At 51.0% G+C, this 18,862-nt stretch overlaps 1 protein-coding gene across 1 annotated transcript in view; it reads right to left on the minus strand.

Moving 5' to 3' along the window:
- LOC122376234 (ubiquitin-conjugating enzyme E2 Q2-like) overlaps positions 1–18,522 on the minus strand; it is a 34,474-nt gene extending 15,952 nt beyond the window's left edge. The window contains exons 1-2 of the mRNA XM_043356023.1: positions 18,158–18,522; positions 13,471–13,575 (exon numbers count right to left, since the gene is read on the minus strand). Coding sequence (XP_043211958.1) covers positions 13,471–13,575; positions 18,158–18,319 — 267 coding nt within the window. The 5' untranslated portion in view covers positions 18,320–18,522. The remainder of the gene's footprint in view (positions 1–13,470; positions 13,576–18,157) is intronic.
- Positions 18,523–18,862: the final 340 nt, after the last annotated feature.

Here is an 18,862-nt window from a genome sequence, read left to right on the forward strand (position 1 = left end):
GTCAGAGCCGGTACTGGACAGTTCGTGGTAGAGTGGCAGAACCTTCGGTAGCAGAGACTGGACATTCAGCTGAGTCAGCAGCAGTTCGTTGTGCCCGTTCAATGCGCCTCCAGGCCTGACCGCCCCTGCACCCACGGCGCCTTGGACCGGCGGCGCGTCTGCCGCGGTGGACGCCTGAATCACGCGGCGACCGTTGGTGCCCCCGGGCGGTGGCTGGGTCAGCACAGGTGACCGATGGCAGGGCTCCACGCGGCCGGCCGGCCGCGGAGCGCGGGCCAGGGTCAAGGTCACGGGAACCGGCGAGGGAGGCCGAGGGCGCCGTGTCACGCCCCGTCCGCTTAGGCCGGGCGGGACGATGATTGGAGATGACATGTCCGAGACGATCCAGGTGATCCGCGTGAGAACCGGTAGAGATACCCGCCGCAGGTGGACCGGCCTGAGAAGCCGGGAGGGCGGCCCGAACCAGTAACTGGATCACCACAAGCATCACCAGACTTTTCAAAATGTCTCTATGTGTGACGTGTGTCGGCATCTTGGAAGTCGGAATGAAACGCACTGGACCAATCACACCTGCTCGTCACCACAGTCAATCCAAAACTCTCACTCGCAATCACTCACTGAGGCGCTCACGATTCACAAAAGGCAATGTGGATGATAGACGGGGAGCGGAGCTCCCGGCAGCGCAGCCGCACGCGGGCGCGCCGCTCAGGGAACTGACATTATTAGCAATTAGCAAAACCTTTACTGGCAGGACCGACCACACGACACTCACTGAGCATCTGGTTTCTCTCCATCACTGTGAGGCGCCGTTTCAGGGCGGACCAGGAAAAGCGCTCCGTGTCTGGCCCCGATAAGGCGGCGGGTCCTCCTACCGCGCACCGCCCCGGCAGTTGCGTCACAGTCCAACGGACGAAACGGGCCCGACTCCTCCGCACTGCACCGCTGCAGCGGTCTCAGGTAGTGTGAATGGAGCCCCGAGTAGCTGTACTCTTTTCTAGCAGCGCACAGGTCACAAACCACGGAAGTTATTACGCGGCCTTCGTGAGTTACGTGACCTCGAGGCTAGGGGAAATGATAAACGAGAAACGCTGAGTAAATGATCGTCAAGTTCAGGTGGGATTGATCCCAAACTTTAACAGACCGGCACGACCTCACCATCCAATCATCGTATCAACCAGCTAGGGCCAAATACTTGCCCTACATCCTCTCACAGCCAAGGCCTTGTATGTATAGACGGCGCAGGAATCCGCCCAGCCGGGGGCCGGGACACTCAGGTACACGAGCCAACACTGGCTGCTGGGAGCGATGGCACGCCGCGGTGCCCGATGACCGCTCACGATAGGGAGCTCACAACACATCCCGTACGGGCACGTCGCAGGGGGGGGGGGGGGCGCAGGACAATGGGGTACGACTCCGAGCCATAGGGCGAACGTAAACAACGGAGAAAGTGGGTGTGTGGGGGAGTGGGGAAGGGGAAGGGTGGGTATGGGTACGTCAAGGTGTGTTAGCACTAGGCTGCGCTGGCTTGTGTGTGATGGGCTACGTGTTGTGTGCTGACTGTTGTAGGTATGTTGGGTGATGTGTTGTGTGGTAGGTTTCATACGTTGTAGCGTCTGGTATAGACTACGGTATCCCGTTGTGTGCCGTGCTACGCTAAGACTTGCAAGTGTTACGCCACGTCGCGTTACAGCGCTCTCTGACTGCGGTGATCCGCTGCCTTCCGGGACTGCCAAACCATCCATATCAGCTGGCACGCTTCCACGCCATCGACCACAAACACTGGCCCATTCCGCTCCAGCGGGACGATCCTTCCATGAATCACCGCGGTCCCTTCAGGAACCACGGCCGGTTCCGGGCCCCGCCCCGGGCGCCGCCGCCGTCCCCGGCACGACACGCGCCCTGTCGATGACACAATGTCACCGCTCAGCGCTGACAAACAGAGTGGTAACCGGGTCACGGCGGGCGCACACGTGGGAGAGAGCGGCGGAGCGCGCAGGAGAGAGTGGGTGGGAAGCCGCCGACTCCGCCCAGCGACAGCAGTGATCGGTCGGCCGGTGGTAAGGAAGCTCCACAGACCACAGGAAGAGCTATCAAAGCGAGAATTGGCTTGCTGTTATTGGTGTTTTTGCAGCAGTCGGTCGCATCGAGCATCGGCCGGCTAGACGAACACGATCGTTGGGGGATCTAAGAAGCCAAGTGTTTACGATATGTACCTATGTTTTATTCCTTTTGCTGGTCACGTTAAATTTCACCCGGCCGTGCCTCTCGGACCGGTCGGTCGGTCACTCCACCTCAGCCGGGAGTCCGACCCCCGGGGCGGGGGCACCCTATCTTATCTCTATACACAAACGATAGCTACAGCCGTCGTGTAGCCATAACAGTGCAGCCCCCTCCCTCCCTCCCTCTCTCCCCACGCCGCCGAGTCGAAATGTGTACACGTACACATTACACACCGCCACTGATCATCCTGCTCTCCAGGCCAGCCGCGCAGTGTGCGTTGCAAAACTCAAACGCAAACATTTCTAGGGCCCACTACCGACTCTCATCCGCCACTCGGGTCTCTGATCTGGGCACAAGTAGTCAGTAACAGTCTGAACGTCGGCCAGCGTGACCACCGTCTGTGTGCAGGGGCCTCAGTCACAGTCACAGTCACAGAGAGTCACAGTCACAGTCTGCCAGTCAGTACAATCACAGTCACACAGTCACAGTCTGCCAGTCAGTACAGTCAGTCTGAAGGTCAGTAGACAGTCACAGTCACAATTTGCCAGTAGCCATAGTCCGTCATAGTCAGTATGACAGTCCGGTCAGTCACAGCCAGTCTGCTGGTCACAGTCACAGTCACACAGTCACAGTGTGGCAGTCACAGTCTGCCACTCAGTCACAATCACAGTCCCCGCGGAGGGGCCGGGTCCACCAGCCGGTTCACACCGCCTACCAACGGGGCCGGCCGAGCGAGCCGTCACGCTGACTCGGTCCCGTGCCGTCCAACTGGGCAGATGGCCAGCCTGTCACAACATGGCGGCCTGTCACTACTGTCAGGGCACACAACCAGCCTGTCACAACATGGCAGCCCGTCACCGCGTCCAGTGATGCCTATCTATGACGTCACCGGTACCGATGACGTCACAGAACCCATCATTTGCCAGACAATGTCTGTAACCTATCAGGCAGCGTGGCGTGTGCTCTCTATGAACTGATGATGGCACAGCGCACCGATTCCAGAGACCGTATCAATAGGCCTCGCAGGTGAAAACTTTTAAAATCGCTCTCAGCGGTTTAGAAATTCGCATAATAAACTACGACGCAATAGGCCAACTAGAGCGGTAACTCTCGGTGCCTCTAGCCCCGATATGCACCTGAGCGCATGCATGATGTATCGATGACGTCACAGCGATTCCTGCCAATGCGTCATGTTCGCTGTGTGCCGCCGCCCGTATGACACACACGTCACTGGCGGGGGGGGGGGGGGCGGGGGGGATTGTGGTACTTAGTGTGTCTGGTGGGTTACCATCATCCCAGAGACCGCTCCACCACAGTGATCCGCCTGGGAGAGCTGACCACTGACCGGCGCAGCCGACCGGGGTGAGAGGAGCGGTGGGAGAGAGGGAGAGGGAGGGAGAGAGAGGCGCTCGTGCCCAGCGGACGTGACGCCTGTTACCACCGGCTGGCGGCCACTGACGCAACGCCGGCCGTCTGCCCGACACGGCCCAGGAGCTTCGTACCGTCCCCCAGCGAGGAGTCCCGTCATCAGCGCTGGCCTCGCATATAGCTGCTGATCCAGCACTGGGTGGAGCGCTGGGTGGATCAGTGCTGGATCCCACCCCTCCTGATCCGAGCCAAACCTCAGCCACCCCCACCACTGGGTGGCCGAGCGAGATCTTTAGCTGTAAATGTGTATGATATGAAGTGTGCCCTCGTATGGATCTTACAAACGCTGTGTGCAATAATCCATGACGCTCCAAGCCATCATCACTGCTGATTCGTCCAGCCATTTTCCAGCAAAACACATCAGTGCCGGCTCCAGGGACGATAAGCATCACACCCATTGTGATAACCTTCGCCGGGGCGACACCGCTTCCTCCCATCTATTTAACGTCCCGGACTTGCCTAGCATATTCAACATTGAACGTGACTGGCCTCAGACAAAGAGTCGACCGATCATACGTCCTGCAGTGACGTCATCAGCAGTGACGTCATCGATGACGCACCGCGGTTGAAATAACGGGAGTCGGGACACGGCCTGAGCTGAGAGCAAACGGGTAAAGCCGTGAACAAGCAGCGCGGAGTTTCCCCGGAAAAGGTGGTGGGGGCATTTCATTGGGACGCTGAACGATTCCGTGCCGCTTGGCAACAGGCCACCCACCAAACCACCAGGCCAGCTATCACCAACAAAACCAGTCAGACCACCGGCACCAACACAAACCACCACTGGTGCGGCACCTCTCCGCCACCCTGCTCTCTTCCTCCTCTCACTCACTCACTCACTCACTCACCCACCCACTCACTCATTCACTCACTCACTCACTCACTCACTCACTCATTCACTCACTCACTCACTCACTCACTCACTCACTCACTCACTCACTCACTCACTCACTCACTCACAGGATACCTAGTGCCTAACCTCTATTCTATATCTTCTCTGCATTTTCCCGCAACACATCTCCCTCTCTCCTATACTGCATCTCCATGGCTCATTTCACCCGGCACCCCACCTTCCCACATAAAGCCCCGGCACCCCACACCTCTCCACCCATTCGCTCCCCACGGAGGGCCGAACAACACGTGGGCGGCAGCGTTCGGGCAACAAAGCCACTTCGCTCCAAGTCGCTGACTGGGAGCTGCCACGCGTGAGGGACGGAGAGAGTGAAAGACAGAAAGGGGAGAGCGAGAGCGAGAGCGAGAGCGAGAGCGAGAGAGAGAGAGAGAGAGAGAGAGAGAGAGAGAGAGAGAGAGAGAGAGAGAGAGAGAGAGAGAGAGAGAGAGAGAGAGAGAGAGAGAGAGAGAGAGAGAGAGAGAGAGAGAAGACCGCGACCATCTTCCACGAAGCGGCGATCGGCGTGGAGCAGACACAGAGCGTGGGAGGGTGGAGAGAGCAGCGGAGGAGACAGAGACGCTCAGTACTCAGTGCCGGTTCGATCGCACATCACCGACGAACCGAGGGAGGGAGGATCGATGGAGACAAGGAGATCGCGTGCCTACAAACCGACTATAGGGCTGAGAGTGGTCAACAAAGACGAGCCGAAGTAGGATGAACACTTGTTACATGGCAGGGAACAAGTTACCTTTTTAACAGAACAGAGGAAAGCCGAGTCAGCACAATTGGAAACATGGTAAGAAGAGATGGTAAGATAAGAGCATATTTCTCAACTCAAAAACAGTACTAGAAAATAGACCATGGCAAGATGTGCTTGCGTAAGCTTATTTCCTTTTTTAATAATCAAGCCACAGCATAACCCTTGCCTGCGTAAGGGCCACTAGGCTCAAGAGCAGCCGTCTCCCCTCTCTCGGCTCCCACAGAGCTCACGCCGTTCCGTTCCGCTGCGAGCACTCGTTCCACGGCTCCCGGAACGTCGGAACGATGACGTCACAGGAATCCCAGGGCGGCCATTCTTTTTCGGCCGCCGTCCGCCGTCTGCCGGCCTCGGCTGACCGTAGGCGGAACGGGTTGACTGTGACACTGACAGTATGGCGGGGGGATGGGGGGGCGGGGGAGCGGGACAGGCAGGGAAGGGGAAGAGTGCTGCGCCCAGGGCCGTTAGCGACAAACCCTGGGGTGTATGTGAGGTAGATTTAGCGCTTAGGACACGACAACTCTGTGGCCGCATCGAGCTCACCAGCTTAGTTCAACAGTCCAACACTGGTTTCGGAGAACCACTCGACTTAACCCGAGGTTTAAGTTCAGTACAACGAAGCGCCGTGTCGCTGTTCAGAGCTCTGAGCGCGTCGTTGGGTGCTTGGTGCGTCAGATATAACGCACTGTAAGAGCGGAGTATCGACCGTGTTGCATCATCCCAGACACATGAGAATGAGGCGCTTCAACAAGCAAATTGAACCTATTCTGAGACGACACGCGCGCTAGCAATAGAGGTCGACTATACAGGAGTGTCACAATAGCGATGGTGCCGGCTCAAATGATATTCACTGATTACATAACTGGCTCGGTGTGACACAAAAGAAAACTGCTGCTGGTAGAGAGACGTCGTCCAGGGGTGGGCAGAGGCCAGTCAAAGGCCGAGATACAATGAGGCTACACCTAAACAGTCATAACATAATCAATAAAGGTAAAATCAAGACAGATGGGTAACACCATTGAGGCAGATTGAGCAGATGTGCACTATTATCAATGATGGTTAGATCGGCGCCATATAGCCTCGTTGCTGGTGCGCCCTGAAACACTAAATCATCATCATACGGAAGCAAAGCATTGCGTGAAAATGGATCTGGGATCTCATCCACTAATCTTGATCTCGGGGCCGATTTGATCAAAGGATCTAGTCTCTCATTTGTCGCAAGATCCTTCGGAATCATAAAGGTTAGATCCGAGCCTAGTTTTCGCCAAAAGATCCGGAGAAATCATGGATCCATCCGCATTTTTATCAACATGGAAATATTCCAGAATCACAATGCATGATGTTACGGGTCCCCTAGCACCACGAAACACCAAGACGCCATGAGCATCGAGCGGCTTCACCAGCTTCTTCTCCCCCCCCCCAAAAAAAAAAACGGCGGATCCATGGGGAAGTAAGAAGTCAGTACGGACCTTCCTCCACCATCACGCCGAAGTCGTCAGCCGTCAGCGGGCGGCGGGCTGGGGCGGGAGGGGCGCATGGGACTCTCCCCACAAGGAGACACCCGCCGCGTCCCGCACAAAGACGGCGGCGTCGGCGGCCGGCCGGCAGGTGCGTCTGGCACACGTGGCCACGCGCGCTTCAATCCCCACCGCGTCTCCACCCTGAGCTGGCTACCACAGTGTCCGGCCGGGCCGTCACTTGGCTAAAGAGCTGTCTGCTGCTTCACCTTGTGCCTTATAAAAAAGAGTTCTATTTAAGGCTATGTGGCCTGAGGGACGCGACGCGATCAATACCAGCTTCCGATTTCCAGCAAAACTCAATCAGTGATAGCTTCAACGAACAAGGTGGGGGTCCAGTTAACGTTAGTCCTTGCCTCGCGGGCAAATGCTGTTGGAGCGAAAGTCACGTCTCAGTCAGTCAGTCAGTCCGCAAGTCAGTAGTCAGCCAGTCTATCCGTATGTGTGTGCGCGTGCGACTAAGTAGTCGTTCATCACGTGGTCGTGGGGAACCGACAAGTCAACTGTGTCCATTACCGGTATTCAGTGTTCAGTCAGTATGTCTTACTCAGTATTTGTGTGCGGGCGTTTTGTCTTCTTAAGTCCGGTATGATCTGGTCTCCCAGTCGATCATTATTGTTCGACGTCCCAGATACAGCATATGACAGCGAAAATAATGACGATACCCCTCAACGGCGCAAGTCTCGCAAGCAACGTGACACACGTGGCTTTCTAGTGTTGCCCAACTTGCAAAAATAATAATGTAACGAGAGGGAACAACAGGGAGAGACATAGGCGTAGGAACAGGAGGGGCGGGGGGCATACCCCCAATTTTCAACCATTTTTTAAGTAAATCTTTAATTTGAATTAAATACAAAACTTAGCGCAGGAAATGGTTCAGCAAGGTGAGATAAGCACAAAACTGCAAATAATTTCTTCATAGGAATATTGGGGCTCTCAAAAGTGACATTGAAGTTTCACTGGACCCCACTTTTCGTAAGGTTCCTACGCCCATGGGGGGAGGGAGAGAGGGAGAGAGAGAGAGAGAGAGAGAGAGAGAGAGAGAGAGAGAGAGAGAGAGAGAGAGAGAGAGAGAGAGAGAGAGAGAGAGAGAGAGAGAGAGAGAGAGAGAGAGAGAGAGAGAGAGAGAGAGAGACCAAATGGAAAAACTAATGAAATGGTCGCTGAACAGTGAAAGGCAAAGTTCGAAAACACATTCCCCCGAAAATGAAATTCACTTTGAGATGCCTATCAGCTCTGTCCTTCCCCACAGCCGCGCCGGTAGGGGGGGCGGGGGGGGGGGGACAGACGTACAGCTATTACTGTCTGCGATTTTCCGCCAGAGCGGGAAACTCTGCGTCCAGAGATGGCTTGTCGGCCGGTACTGGCGCGCCTCTGCGTCACAGGGAGTGTGACGCAGAGGGGAGTGGTGATAGAAACTCTGCGCCACGCGGAGAGTGACGGTAACGCCCTGCGTCACGGGTACAGTGACGTCAGAGAGTGTGACCAAAGCGTCACGGGAAGGTAGTCCACAAGTCAGCCACGTGACGGTATGCACCAGTCGTCACTAGAAATCATTTGTGACATTTACGTAAACATACTGCTGAACATTGTTTATCAGAGACGAAGCCTCACAGAGTGTCACCGGAGTGTCATCGCACATCACGGCGTCATCACAGCGTCATCACGGCGTCATCGAGCGTCTCACCTGGCTCGCACGCGCCAGCCTACGCCGCACCTGGCAGCCCGACGAACGGCGGAACGACAAAGATCTCTGACCCCGCTCCAACACAGGTCAGCGTATCAGCAAGGCCGCGGTGGTTCAGCTTGGCCACACATAACAATATAACAAAGGTAATATGAGGAGGGTAATAACAGAATGGCCCACGAGGCCCCAGAGCCGACACTGACGACAGACAAAGAGCTGTAAGTTTGCAATATCACTGGTTGCACGACATTTCACCAATCAGCGGTATCATGGTCAAATTTAATTAGGTTCAGGACAATTTCAAGTACAGAATATGTACTTTTTATCGCAAGTGAGTAGTGACACATGTTTGCAGAATATTGCCAATGTGTTTGCCCAGTTTTGCCAAGACCATTCCGATCGCTATTGGCCATTTCTGGGCCGTGGGATGTATGGAAATCAAAGAGATGCAGGATTACTGTATCACCGGCCGGTGCGCCGCCGCAACTGAGCCTGCCCTGTCAGGACTGGCGTGTCTCGGTGAAACAGGCCCCCAGCCGGTCAAACGGTCACCTCGGAAGGGCATGTCCCTATGGTGGATTCCCTCATCGGTGTCCATCAGCACGCAGCAGGGAAGTATGATCGCGATGGGCTGATTACGAGAATGAGGACGGTTACGTACATTTTTTGCTGACACCGCGTTTTTGTTGTTTACTGGGGTTCACTCCTGCTCATCCCCTGATGTCATCTGCTCTGCGCCCGTGCTGACCCGCCCCAACCCCTGGCTACCGTCCGGCCGGCCTGACCCAGTGGCCGCGCGACCAGCTGGGCCGTCAGCTGACTGCTGCCGGCAGCCGGCGGCCAAGGTCACCGCCCTCCCCCTCCCCCCCCCTCCCTCCCTCCCCGGCGCCGTGGGTCGCTGACCAGCCCGCGCCGCCGCAGCGGACAGCCGGCCGGACGGCGGAGGCCCGGGAGCGCGTGGCGGCGGACCAAGGCCGGCGACCGGCGCGGCGGCGGCGGGAGGTGGGAGGTGGGAGCGGGCCCGGGGAGGGGAGGGGAGGGGGCGGGTGACGCAGCCTGGCCTCGGCAGCGAGGCCGGCCGGCCAGCCGTACCGCTGTGAGACTGGACGGACCGGCAGCAGCGGACGAGAGGGTAGCCCAACTCAGACAAACAGCGCCCAGAGACGCCGGTCTGCCGCCAGGGAACTAAGAGAGAGGTAGACGGAGGCAGGCGACACGAATGCATCTGCAGGAAGGGAAGTCACAACGATCGATCGAGTTTGTAGGAGCACCAATACTTACGGAAGGGAAATGGCGGCTGGATACGGTCAAAATAATGACAGGACAAGGCTAAATATCAATAGAATGAAACATGGCTAGCACCTCAGTTATAGCCAGCAAGTTCATCGTTCGCGATCTGTGTCCGGTGGAAGAAGCCCAGCGCAACAAAGCGGACCCGGCAGTGGCCGCACCCGTCCGACGCCGGCCGCAGGACGGAGACGGACCGGTCTCGCGGACCATCCGGTTCCGCTGGTCGGTTCGCCGCTGCCGGCCGCGCACTTTCTCTGATAACCGAGCACGGTGGCACTGGCCATCCCTTCCCCTGTGTGCGAGATCGCCGTAGGAGCAGAATTCATCCGCCAACCTTCGGGAACGGAGACAGAACAGGCCCAGCCTCTGCCCCAAAGTACCCGCAGCGGCGGAATCCCCAGGCGACCGCCACCCGTCTCGAGCTCAAGGCCATCTATAGAAGGTACAGTCACTCCCCCGCCGACCAATCAGAGACAGATCCTGAGTGACGTCACCCCTGATGCTCGAAAGGGGTACTCCATTCCTTTACAACGTAAAAATGACTAACTTCATTTGACGATTGTTGGTGACACTTTACACATATCGCTCAACCATTGATGTCACTGGAAAGTACAACTTATTTTCTAGCGATAAAAAAGAGCAGCAATATGCTAAGAAATGGCCAGTTTTGAAGATATAGACGATTTAAAAACCCTCTGCAGTTGCAGGAAAGCAGCGTAGAAACGCATCGAGCTTATATTTTTACTATGAATAAATCATTTTTCAGTAAGTTTTTAGATATGGTATCGATTTATTCAACAACTTTATTACAATATTTTTATTACTTGGAACTTTATTTCAAAATAATATTTTCAAAAATGGCAACTGTTGGCAAGTAGCTTTGAAGCGATTGTGGCGCGCCGCGCCATTATTGTCCTGAGGCCCCCATATGATGTCATCAAAAGTGGAGTGACATGGGCCTGCTCGAGCTCGGCCCGCCGGCTCCGACTCTGCAGAGTCCGCGGCGCCGGCCATCTCCCACTGCTGCCGTCGAGTGGCGGGGGACAGGCGGCGGATCGTTTCCGCCATCGATCGCGGCGCCGAGGGCTGCGTTGCGGCGCAATCGATCCCGAGCAGCTGGGACGATGCAGAGCCGACACGAGGAGGGCCGCAGTGGCTGCAACACCGGCGCCGCTGCACTGCGTGCCGTGCCGCCACCGTTTGTAGCGGCAGACGGGCGGGACATGGGGGATTCGATAAGGATGACTTAGGTAGGATCGGGCCTGGTCGGCGTCACAGGGTGCCAGGATAGTGGGGCAGGGCAGGAGTTGATTGAGTGTAAATAACGAGACGGCAACTGCGATCCCGAATAGTATGTACGAGCAAGTGAAGGATTCTCGCCTCAAAATAGAACACTCAGTTGAATGCCTCTATGGTTGAATCATGGCATACTAAGCGTGTACAAAAATGCCAATGAACATCCGATATACGTCGCTTGGTACACAGCTGTTAGTATATAATCATGGTATGAGAATAGAAAAACGAGACACAGGGCATCAGCGACAAACGGTAATATCAGTTTGCATCGTTGTTGGCTACTAAGCACTGCTGCTGATTTGGCCCATAGTAAACCCCACCCTGGTATTGATTGTATGGGTATGGTTCTTTGTAATAAACGCCGCTTCGGTCGTTTTTTTAGAACTCCTTGCTCACACAGTCACACATTTCGCTAACACTTTCGCCCCGTCCCCCATTCGGTAAATGATTTGTAAAATGGGCATGAACAACAAATGCACTGTGGTCGGCGTCATTTCACAGGTCGTTTCGCTCCCATTAATACCCATAATGAAGACAATTATCCAAAGACAAAGCAGTACGGCGCAAATATGCATTGCAAAGAGCACTGTTCAGCAAATGCTGCTATTGCGAGAACGACGGAATCATCTGCTATATCCTAGAACACAAGGCTTCAACATATTATGCAGCTCAAAAATAGCCTTCAGGTAACTTCAGAGCGAAACTGCATGAATATTGCATACAATTCCTTCTTAGATTAACAGCATTAACCCAGATTTTTTTCAGATGAAAAGGATGGCAAACTACAGAACATCAAAGACCCTGTGAATAATCTACGAAAATGTTCACTTGATATCAAAGGTCAAAACCTTGGAATATAAATAGTGACGCAAAAGTTTCCGTCCCTAGTCGGTATCAAGTGAATGAGACCTTGTTCGCTGCGAGTGTGGCCATCACGAGCACATAAAACTTGCATGGCCTTATCTAGCAGAGCACACTAGGATTCAAAACTGGCAATACTAAATGCGTAAGCAGTCTGACAATACTCAATGTGCTGCCCAGTATCCAGTTGACCAAGTAGTGGGCTATTCGGGGAATGTCCGATTTGTCTACTCAATGGAAAATTGTCACCGATAATTTAAAAAAAAAATGGGAAAGTAGGAGATCGGCGGGTTCATACAATCACAAGCATATAAGTGATACAAGTGCGAATTGCAGCTTGTAGCTCCCAATGACAATTTTGCATGCTTCGCTGATAAATAGATCTCATGCGGCCAAAGCTGATCCAAGTAGACTGAATCGATGCCATTCAGCCTGTACCGAGTTTTGTGACCTTAAATGAGCCCCTGAGACCAAAAATGTCTCATCACATTACAGGGACAGCCAGGCCAGTTTCGCCGATCAATGCCCCACATATTCAGCTTAACCCAAGCAAGACGGGCCACGACTTTTCAAATCCACCATAAGAATGGAAGGTGCCACGTGTCCAGCGAAAGTTCATGATTCACTCAAGCAATGTAAGAGGAATAAGGAGTCTTTGGCTATCATTCACTCCTCCTGGCAAGAGGAGCCAGTAGCCACCAATCCAAAGCACTGCAGAAAGCCTGACAAACAAAAAGCCTTCCCACGCTCGCTGGTCCGCTTCAACAGTACGCGAATCAACTGACAACAGGCCATCCTATCAACCAGTCCCGAAGCGTCAATTCCCGAACCCCCGAACAACCCCCACAGTCTATCACCATCGCATCCCGTCCGCACCCCAGCAGGCAGCCGCCCACCTGACTGGCTCGGTTACGTCACGGTGCAGGGGGCAATGACACCGCCACGTGGGGGGGGGGGGGGGCGTTCAACCACCGACCGGCCCGCAGGGAACCAAGCGCGGCTGACTACGGCAACGGACACGATAGAGGCGACGCTAGGCCAGACTAGACTGACTCGCTCGTCAGTCGTCACTTTCGCAAATAGTTGTGGGATTTAATACACTGGTTTCTGAATTCTGGATCGAAGTGGCTATCGGAGAACCCTCCAGCCATGAAATGCAATGTGTGCATGGCGGCGGGGCTTAGTCGGCGTTCCGCGCGGCGGACATCTTGGAGTGGCGTGTTTGTGAAAAAGTACGCAGGCCTCGGAACGGTCGATACAAAAGTCAAGGATGTGATGTATCTGACAACTGTTTATCAATCTGTCATCAGCCTGTGGAGGTGGACACTACGGGCGGACTGCGGAGCCTAACATACTGTGTATGCGGACCGACATGGTTCACGTACGATAAGTCCTGCTTGAGAACCGCAGCTGGAATGGATTCCTTGCAAAAAAAAGTCGAAATCGAAGGCAACGATGACAAGCAGAAAACGAAGGCACGTGATGGGATTCGAACCGGGGACCTCTGGCTCGGAGCGTTACTCACGTGGTTGTCTGCGCCGGTCGTTGTGGAGAGGGTATGCAGGGCGTTTGTGATGGCGTGGTCATCCGTGTCGGCAAACCACACAGGCGGTGTTCGCGAATAGGTTTCCTGCGGGCGGGAGTAACACCTGTCACCGGCGAGCACACCTAGCGAAAACACACGGCATATGAAAGCAGTGGCATTTGAAGACCCAGGTGGTAAGTGGAAACACCGATTAGGTAGCATAATGGGATGCTAGCATGAGAAGCTGTCGATCGCTGCTCCCCAAATGCGTCTGAATAAAATTGCATGCCTTGTGACGCACTATGCAGAGCCAATCAACCCACGGAGACCTCGCTAAAATGCTTCCACTACGGTCGTGTTCCGCAGCTTAAAAAAAAAAAAAAATACATCGGTGGGATTCGAACCCGCGTCCGTGCGGGTGTCACCGTGCGGCCGTGGCCGTGAGGTCCGTTCATTACGCGGCGCCATGGCTCGCCAGGAAGGCCACAGGCCGGCCGGCACACGGAAAACGCTTGCATCGGACGGGCCCGGCGCGGGACGGACGTAGCCGCCGCCAAATGGCGTAACCGCGCACCGCGGCGGCGCGGCCGGCCAGCGGTTCACGAGCCGACTTGACCGGGCCCTCCTCCGCCGGCCGGACGGGTTTCCGCTCCGGTGTGGTCTCCCAGCCGGCCCCGAGGGACGGCGAGCGGTTTGCCAGAACAGGTGGACAACGGTCCCGGCTTGGTAACCTTTAGGGAATGCGACTTTATGGGCCTTTGTTTGAACTCTTACTCCAGATTCCTGGCAGGTCGGCCGTCGGAGTCCTTGCAACTAGGATGTCAGTCAAATGATCGTGAAAGGAAAGGGTGAAGAAAGGAGGGAGAAGAACAGGGAGAGAGGAGAGAAGAAAGAGGAGAGGTGAGAAAAGGGAAGGAAGTTCCCACATTGATGGAAAATGACTTAATGTTACTCTTATCCAGGATAGCAATCACAGGTCTCAAAATGGTATTTTGCGTTGAGTGTCAGATCCTCCAGAATCAGAAATAGAATCCTCACCAAAAAAGAGGGATGAGAATGGAAAAATGTTGGCCAGAGAAGGCCCAAAAAGAGCGGACAAAGGAACAAAAAAAACCACTTATTTCTAAATAAGTGTGGTAGCATGTGGGATGTTTAACGACCATATTCTGTGCAAATGTTTTTTTTTTTATAAATGAGAGTGGAAAATAATCCCAAAAATAAGTGGTAAGAGTGAAAAATGATGTTCATTTGGAGTTTGGATGTCATTTCCCATCCAAATCCACACATTTTGGGACACTGCTTGGCAAGATTACTTTTGCTTGGGACATTGATAATGGAAAACAGAGGTCAGAGCCTCAGCAATCAGCATGTCAGTGTTTGCAGGCACTTTACAGAATTGCAAAAAAGAACCCCCTTTGAATACTATTTCAATTCATTTCAGCCAGAACTGGTGGTGATATTGTGATGTGATAGGTTAACAACCTTGGTTTTCATGTGCAATAATGATTCACATAAGTATGATGGTAAAGCATACAGTATAAGGTTACATATAAGCCAATGAACATATTGCGATCAGGGTTGCGGAGTCTATGAATTTTTGACGACTCCGACTCCAGCTTCCAGATATAGACTCAGATTCCTACTCCACAGCCCTGGCAGGTCTACAGAGTCGATGGATTTTCCGTGACTCTGACCCTGGTTTCCAAAATCGATTCTGACCACTCTCCGACTTGACGACTCCCACCGACCTCCACTCTAGACTCGGCAGAACTGCTGCTGAATTTAAAAAAAAAACCTATCAAGTGCCAAGAAACTTGAGTCACAAATGTCACATAGACACAATTCCTAATTATCTCACAAAGATGGCAAACCACGCTTTTAAGTGACAAAGTTATACCAAAATGGTATTCAAGCATCACAGAATGAACCAAAGCCAGTCCAAAACCAACAAAAAAAATATATTGGAAAAAAAATTGTGTGAATATAATTCTTAATTCAGAAAGTTTGTGCATTTTTGTGCTAGTCATACATATTTGTGTGTTTTCTGTACACACTCGTTTTTATTATTTCTTATGTTTTTATTTACATTGTGACTTTGCCTTTTAGTGGGATGTCATCCCGTTGGCAATGGTGTTAATAAATAAATAAATAAAAAGTTTACCTACTGAACCCTAGCCACACAATGCCAAATGCTAAAAAGTATTTCTTCTCAATTATCAAAAAAAAAAACATAGAAAGGTAGGAAATTCTTTATTTTTTATGTTTTCCATGTTAAATAAAAAAGAATATAAAGGTAAAAGATTACATGTACTCCATGATAAAGCAATGGTAATGGTTAAGTGTGCATAACTAATTACTAAAAGTGGATTGTGTTTCATACCAGTCACCCCCCTATTTCCCATGCCTATTTTGCTAAGGTGATGGCACCAACTTCTACACACTACCTCTATGTAGGTACACAATATGAAAACTATTCTGTTGGAATACTGATGTATGAAAACTAGTTATTCAGTCTCTACTTCAATTAGACAAATGAGAATCCATATACACTTGTGTAAGGTGTATTGTATGGCATAACTGTGCCACAATTAAGACAAACTAATTCTCCATAAAGTGTCCTTATAGTTGGAATAGACACTTCAGCTGGAGTTCCAGTTATCAAGAAAAGAAAACACAGTCCCTGGACACTGAAGTGAAGAAACAAAAGCAATGGATTGCAGAACACAATACAGGTAAAAATCCTGCCATTTATGCAGGCTATTCAGTATTCACTACAGCCACACTGTCCCTCATAGGTGAACAGTCCTTGTGCCTCATTTGAGAGCTGGCAACTGACCATGTGGTGTGCTTTGGTGGGAACCAGGTGTGCAATAGGTTTGATAGCAAGGACCAACCATCACTATACATTCAGCAGAGGGACCATTGTTGACTGTGTACTATAGATCAATGGTCAAGTTGAATGGACATCATGAGTGGCAGTACCAACCCAGCAAATTCTTCCCATAATCAATAAAGAACTTTGAAAACTCTGCCCAGTATGCAAATGCACTTGTCTAAATAACTATGCAAATGAAAAACAAGGAGGGAAAAGCAGCTTCCTAAATATCAGTACAAATAACTGATATTTTTTAGTTCCACTTATTACAAGTCAAAATAAGAACACAAATGCCTTCAAAAACAGATATGACAAATGTCAGGTAGGTAGGTACTACTGAGAAGAGGCAGCATTCCATGAGCAGCCTGCTCCCTATGCCTCTTTCCTTTCTACTTTGGTAAGCATCTACTTTGGTAATTTGCCATCTATCCAACCTCAAATTTCCAATTTTCCTTATCAAACTTCAACAATGATAAGTGAAACCAGTACCAAATACAATAGTTAGTTGCAACAGCAACAAAGCATCACACCTAGAGGGTAGGTAAATTTTCAGTCACCAAATGATGCTATAAAACAGGGTAGGTTTTATTACACTGAAGCACTAGACACAAACACAGGCACATTACAGTCAGGCTTATGATTAAGACTGTGCTGAAATAACTGGGCCAGCTCTTACAACAGCTTCCGCATTTGATATGATTACTGCCTATCAGTTCTTTAGACTTTTAAACATACAAAATAGTCAATGATCATTGCTTGGAATAACAGCAAAATAAATATGTTTTGTCAATCTGCTCTTTTTGAGGATAATGTTTGTGGCTCACATGATAACTCTACCATCACACTGACAGAGATATTATGTTGGAAATGATGTGCTGCCATTTAACAGTGTTCCATTTTTCAGACTTTTTGGTGGCAAATCACACCTAATGAATGGGGAAAATATTTTCATCCCTAAAATATGAATGACCGACTTAACTCCATCTCTGAAAAGAGTATCATGTATTCCCAACAGCCAGTGCACATGTCACTTGACAGTTGATGCACCCACATCCTTTTGTTCCACACCCTGTCAAGATCCTGACATGAAATCCTTGCTTATCAGTTGGCATAAAAATTGGCATTACACCATTTTGCAAAAATACTTCAGTTATTTACTTTCTTTTTTCTCATCCTATGATATTTTTTTTTCTTTATCAAATATCAGCACACCCAACCAATATCCAATTTTAGAACACTGTGCCATTACAGGTCTGACTGGCCAGCACTAAGAAGTCCAGGTTAAGATTAGATAAAGCAGAGCAAGGTAGTCCTGTTTTGTTACCTCAATATCGAAACATCATATCAACTCAAAATATTAGGCCATCACACAATCCTATGTAAAGCCATTCAGAATAAGTCAAAGCATGCATAATTTCATTACAATAGATCACGATATGAATTGACTGGAAGTATAAAAAGCATATTTATTTGGGTGACGTAAGCGAAAACTAAAAATATAGGCTACTTTAAATAAACCACACATATATGATCAGGCATAACAATGGGAAAATCAATTTCAGTTCAGTGAGTTGGATGACCTTGAAGCGGGGCATATCATGCACTGTTGAAAAGGTAGTAAAATGAAACTAGCACCGATTTACAAATGCCAAAAAGAATAAGAGAAGTTGAAAATGTTGATATCAATGAAGGATAACCAGTGAAAAAAGATATACCTCTCAGCAAAGGAGCGAAAGCTGAGACAAAGAACTTTTCCACACCAGTGAGGCAGGGAAAACTGTGAAGAGGACGATCATCAAAAGCAATACTTACTGTGATATGAGCATGAATATCATGTTTTTTGCCATGCCGTCCTATCACACGACACGTAAGTTCATCTACACTGGCACTTAGCACTTGAAACCGCTCGTGAGTTTTCGGAAACACATGTTCGAGGGTCTTGATTTCCGCCTTCAATGTGAGTAGACAGGCCATTCCTAGTCTCTCCTCAGGCCTGTGGTGAAAAATGTGAAAGGGCCAGGCAAAAATAAATTGACCTTTCACCTATTCACCACAAACCGCCGCAAAATTACGGCCACACCAACACCACCACCACGGGGGAGATCGCCGTCCCCGACACGCACAAAGTTCTAAAGCCAGCTATCGCCGCTATCGCCCAAGGCCTTTCTGCTCGAACTGTTACAATTGCGGCGCACTGCGCAGGAATTGTACCAAATAAACTAAACTTTCGCCATAGTCCTACTAGAGTCTACGAAAATTCTTACAGATATCAAACAGTTTGATGTATGTAAGGTGTTAAGATACATTTTTCAATGCTAATGAAATACTTTTAATCAGAAATAAGAACATTTCTGTCAAAAATAATAGGTCAAGCTGCCAAGCAATGCTAAAATTGGTAGAGCTTTTAGTATAGTTTAGCTGGAACGTACTACGGTAAATATTAATCATTTGTCTGACACAAACTCAGGAAATCAAAGTTTATTTTCGATGCCTTATCTTATTTACCTACATGATACG

Source organism: Amphibalanus amphitrite, unplaced genomic scaffold, assembly GCF_019059575.1.
Source record: "Amphibalanus amphitrite isolate SeventyFive unplaced genomic scaffold, NRLGWU_Aamphi_draft 002061F_arrow, whole genome shotgun sequence".
NCBI lineage: Eukaryota > Metazoa > Arthropoda > Thecostraca > Balanomorpha > Balanidae > Amphibalanus > Amphibalanus amphitrite.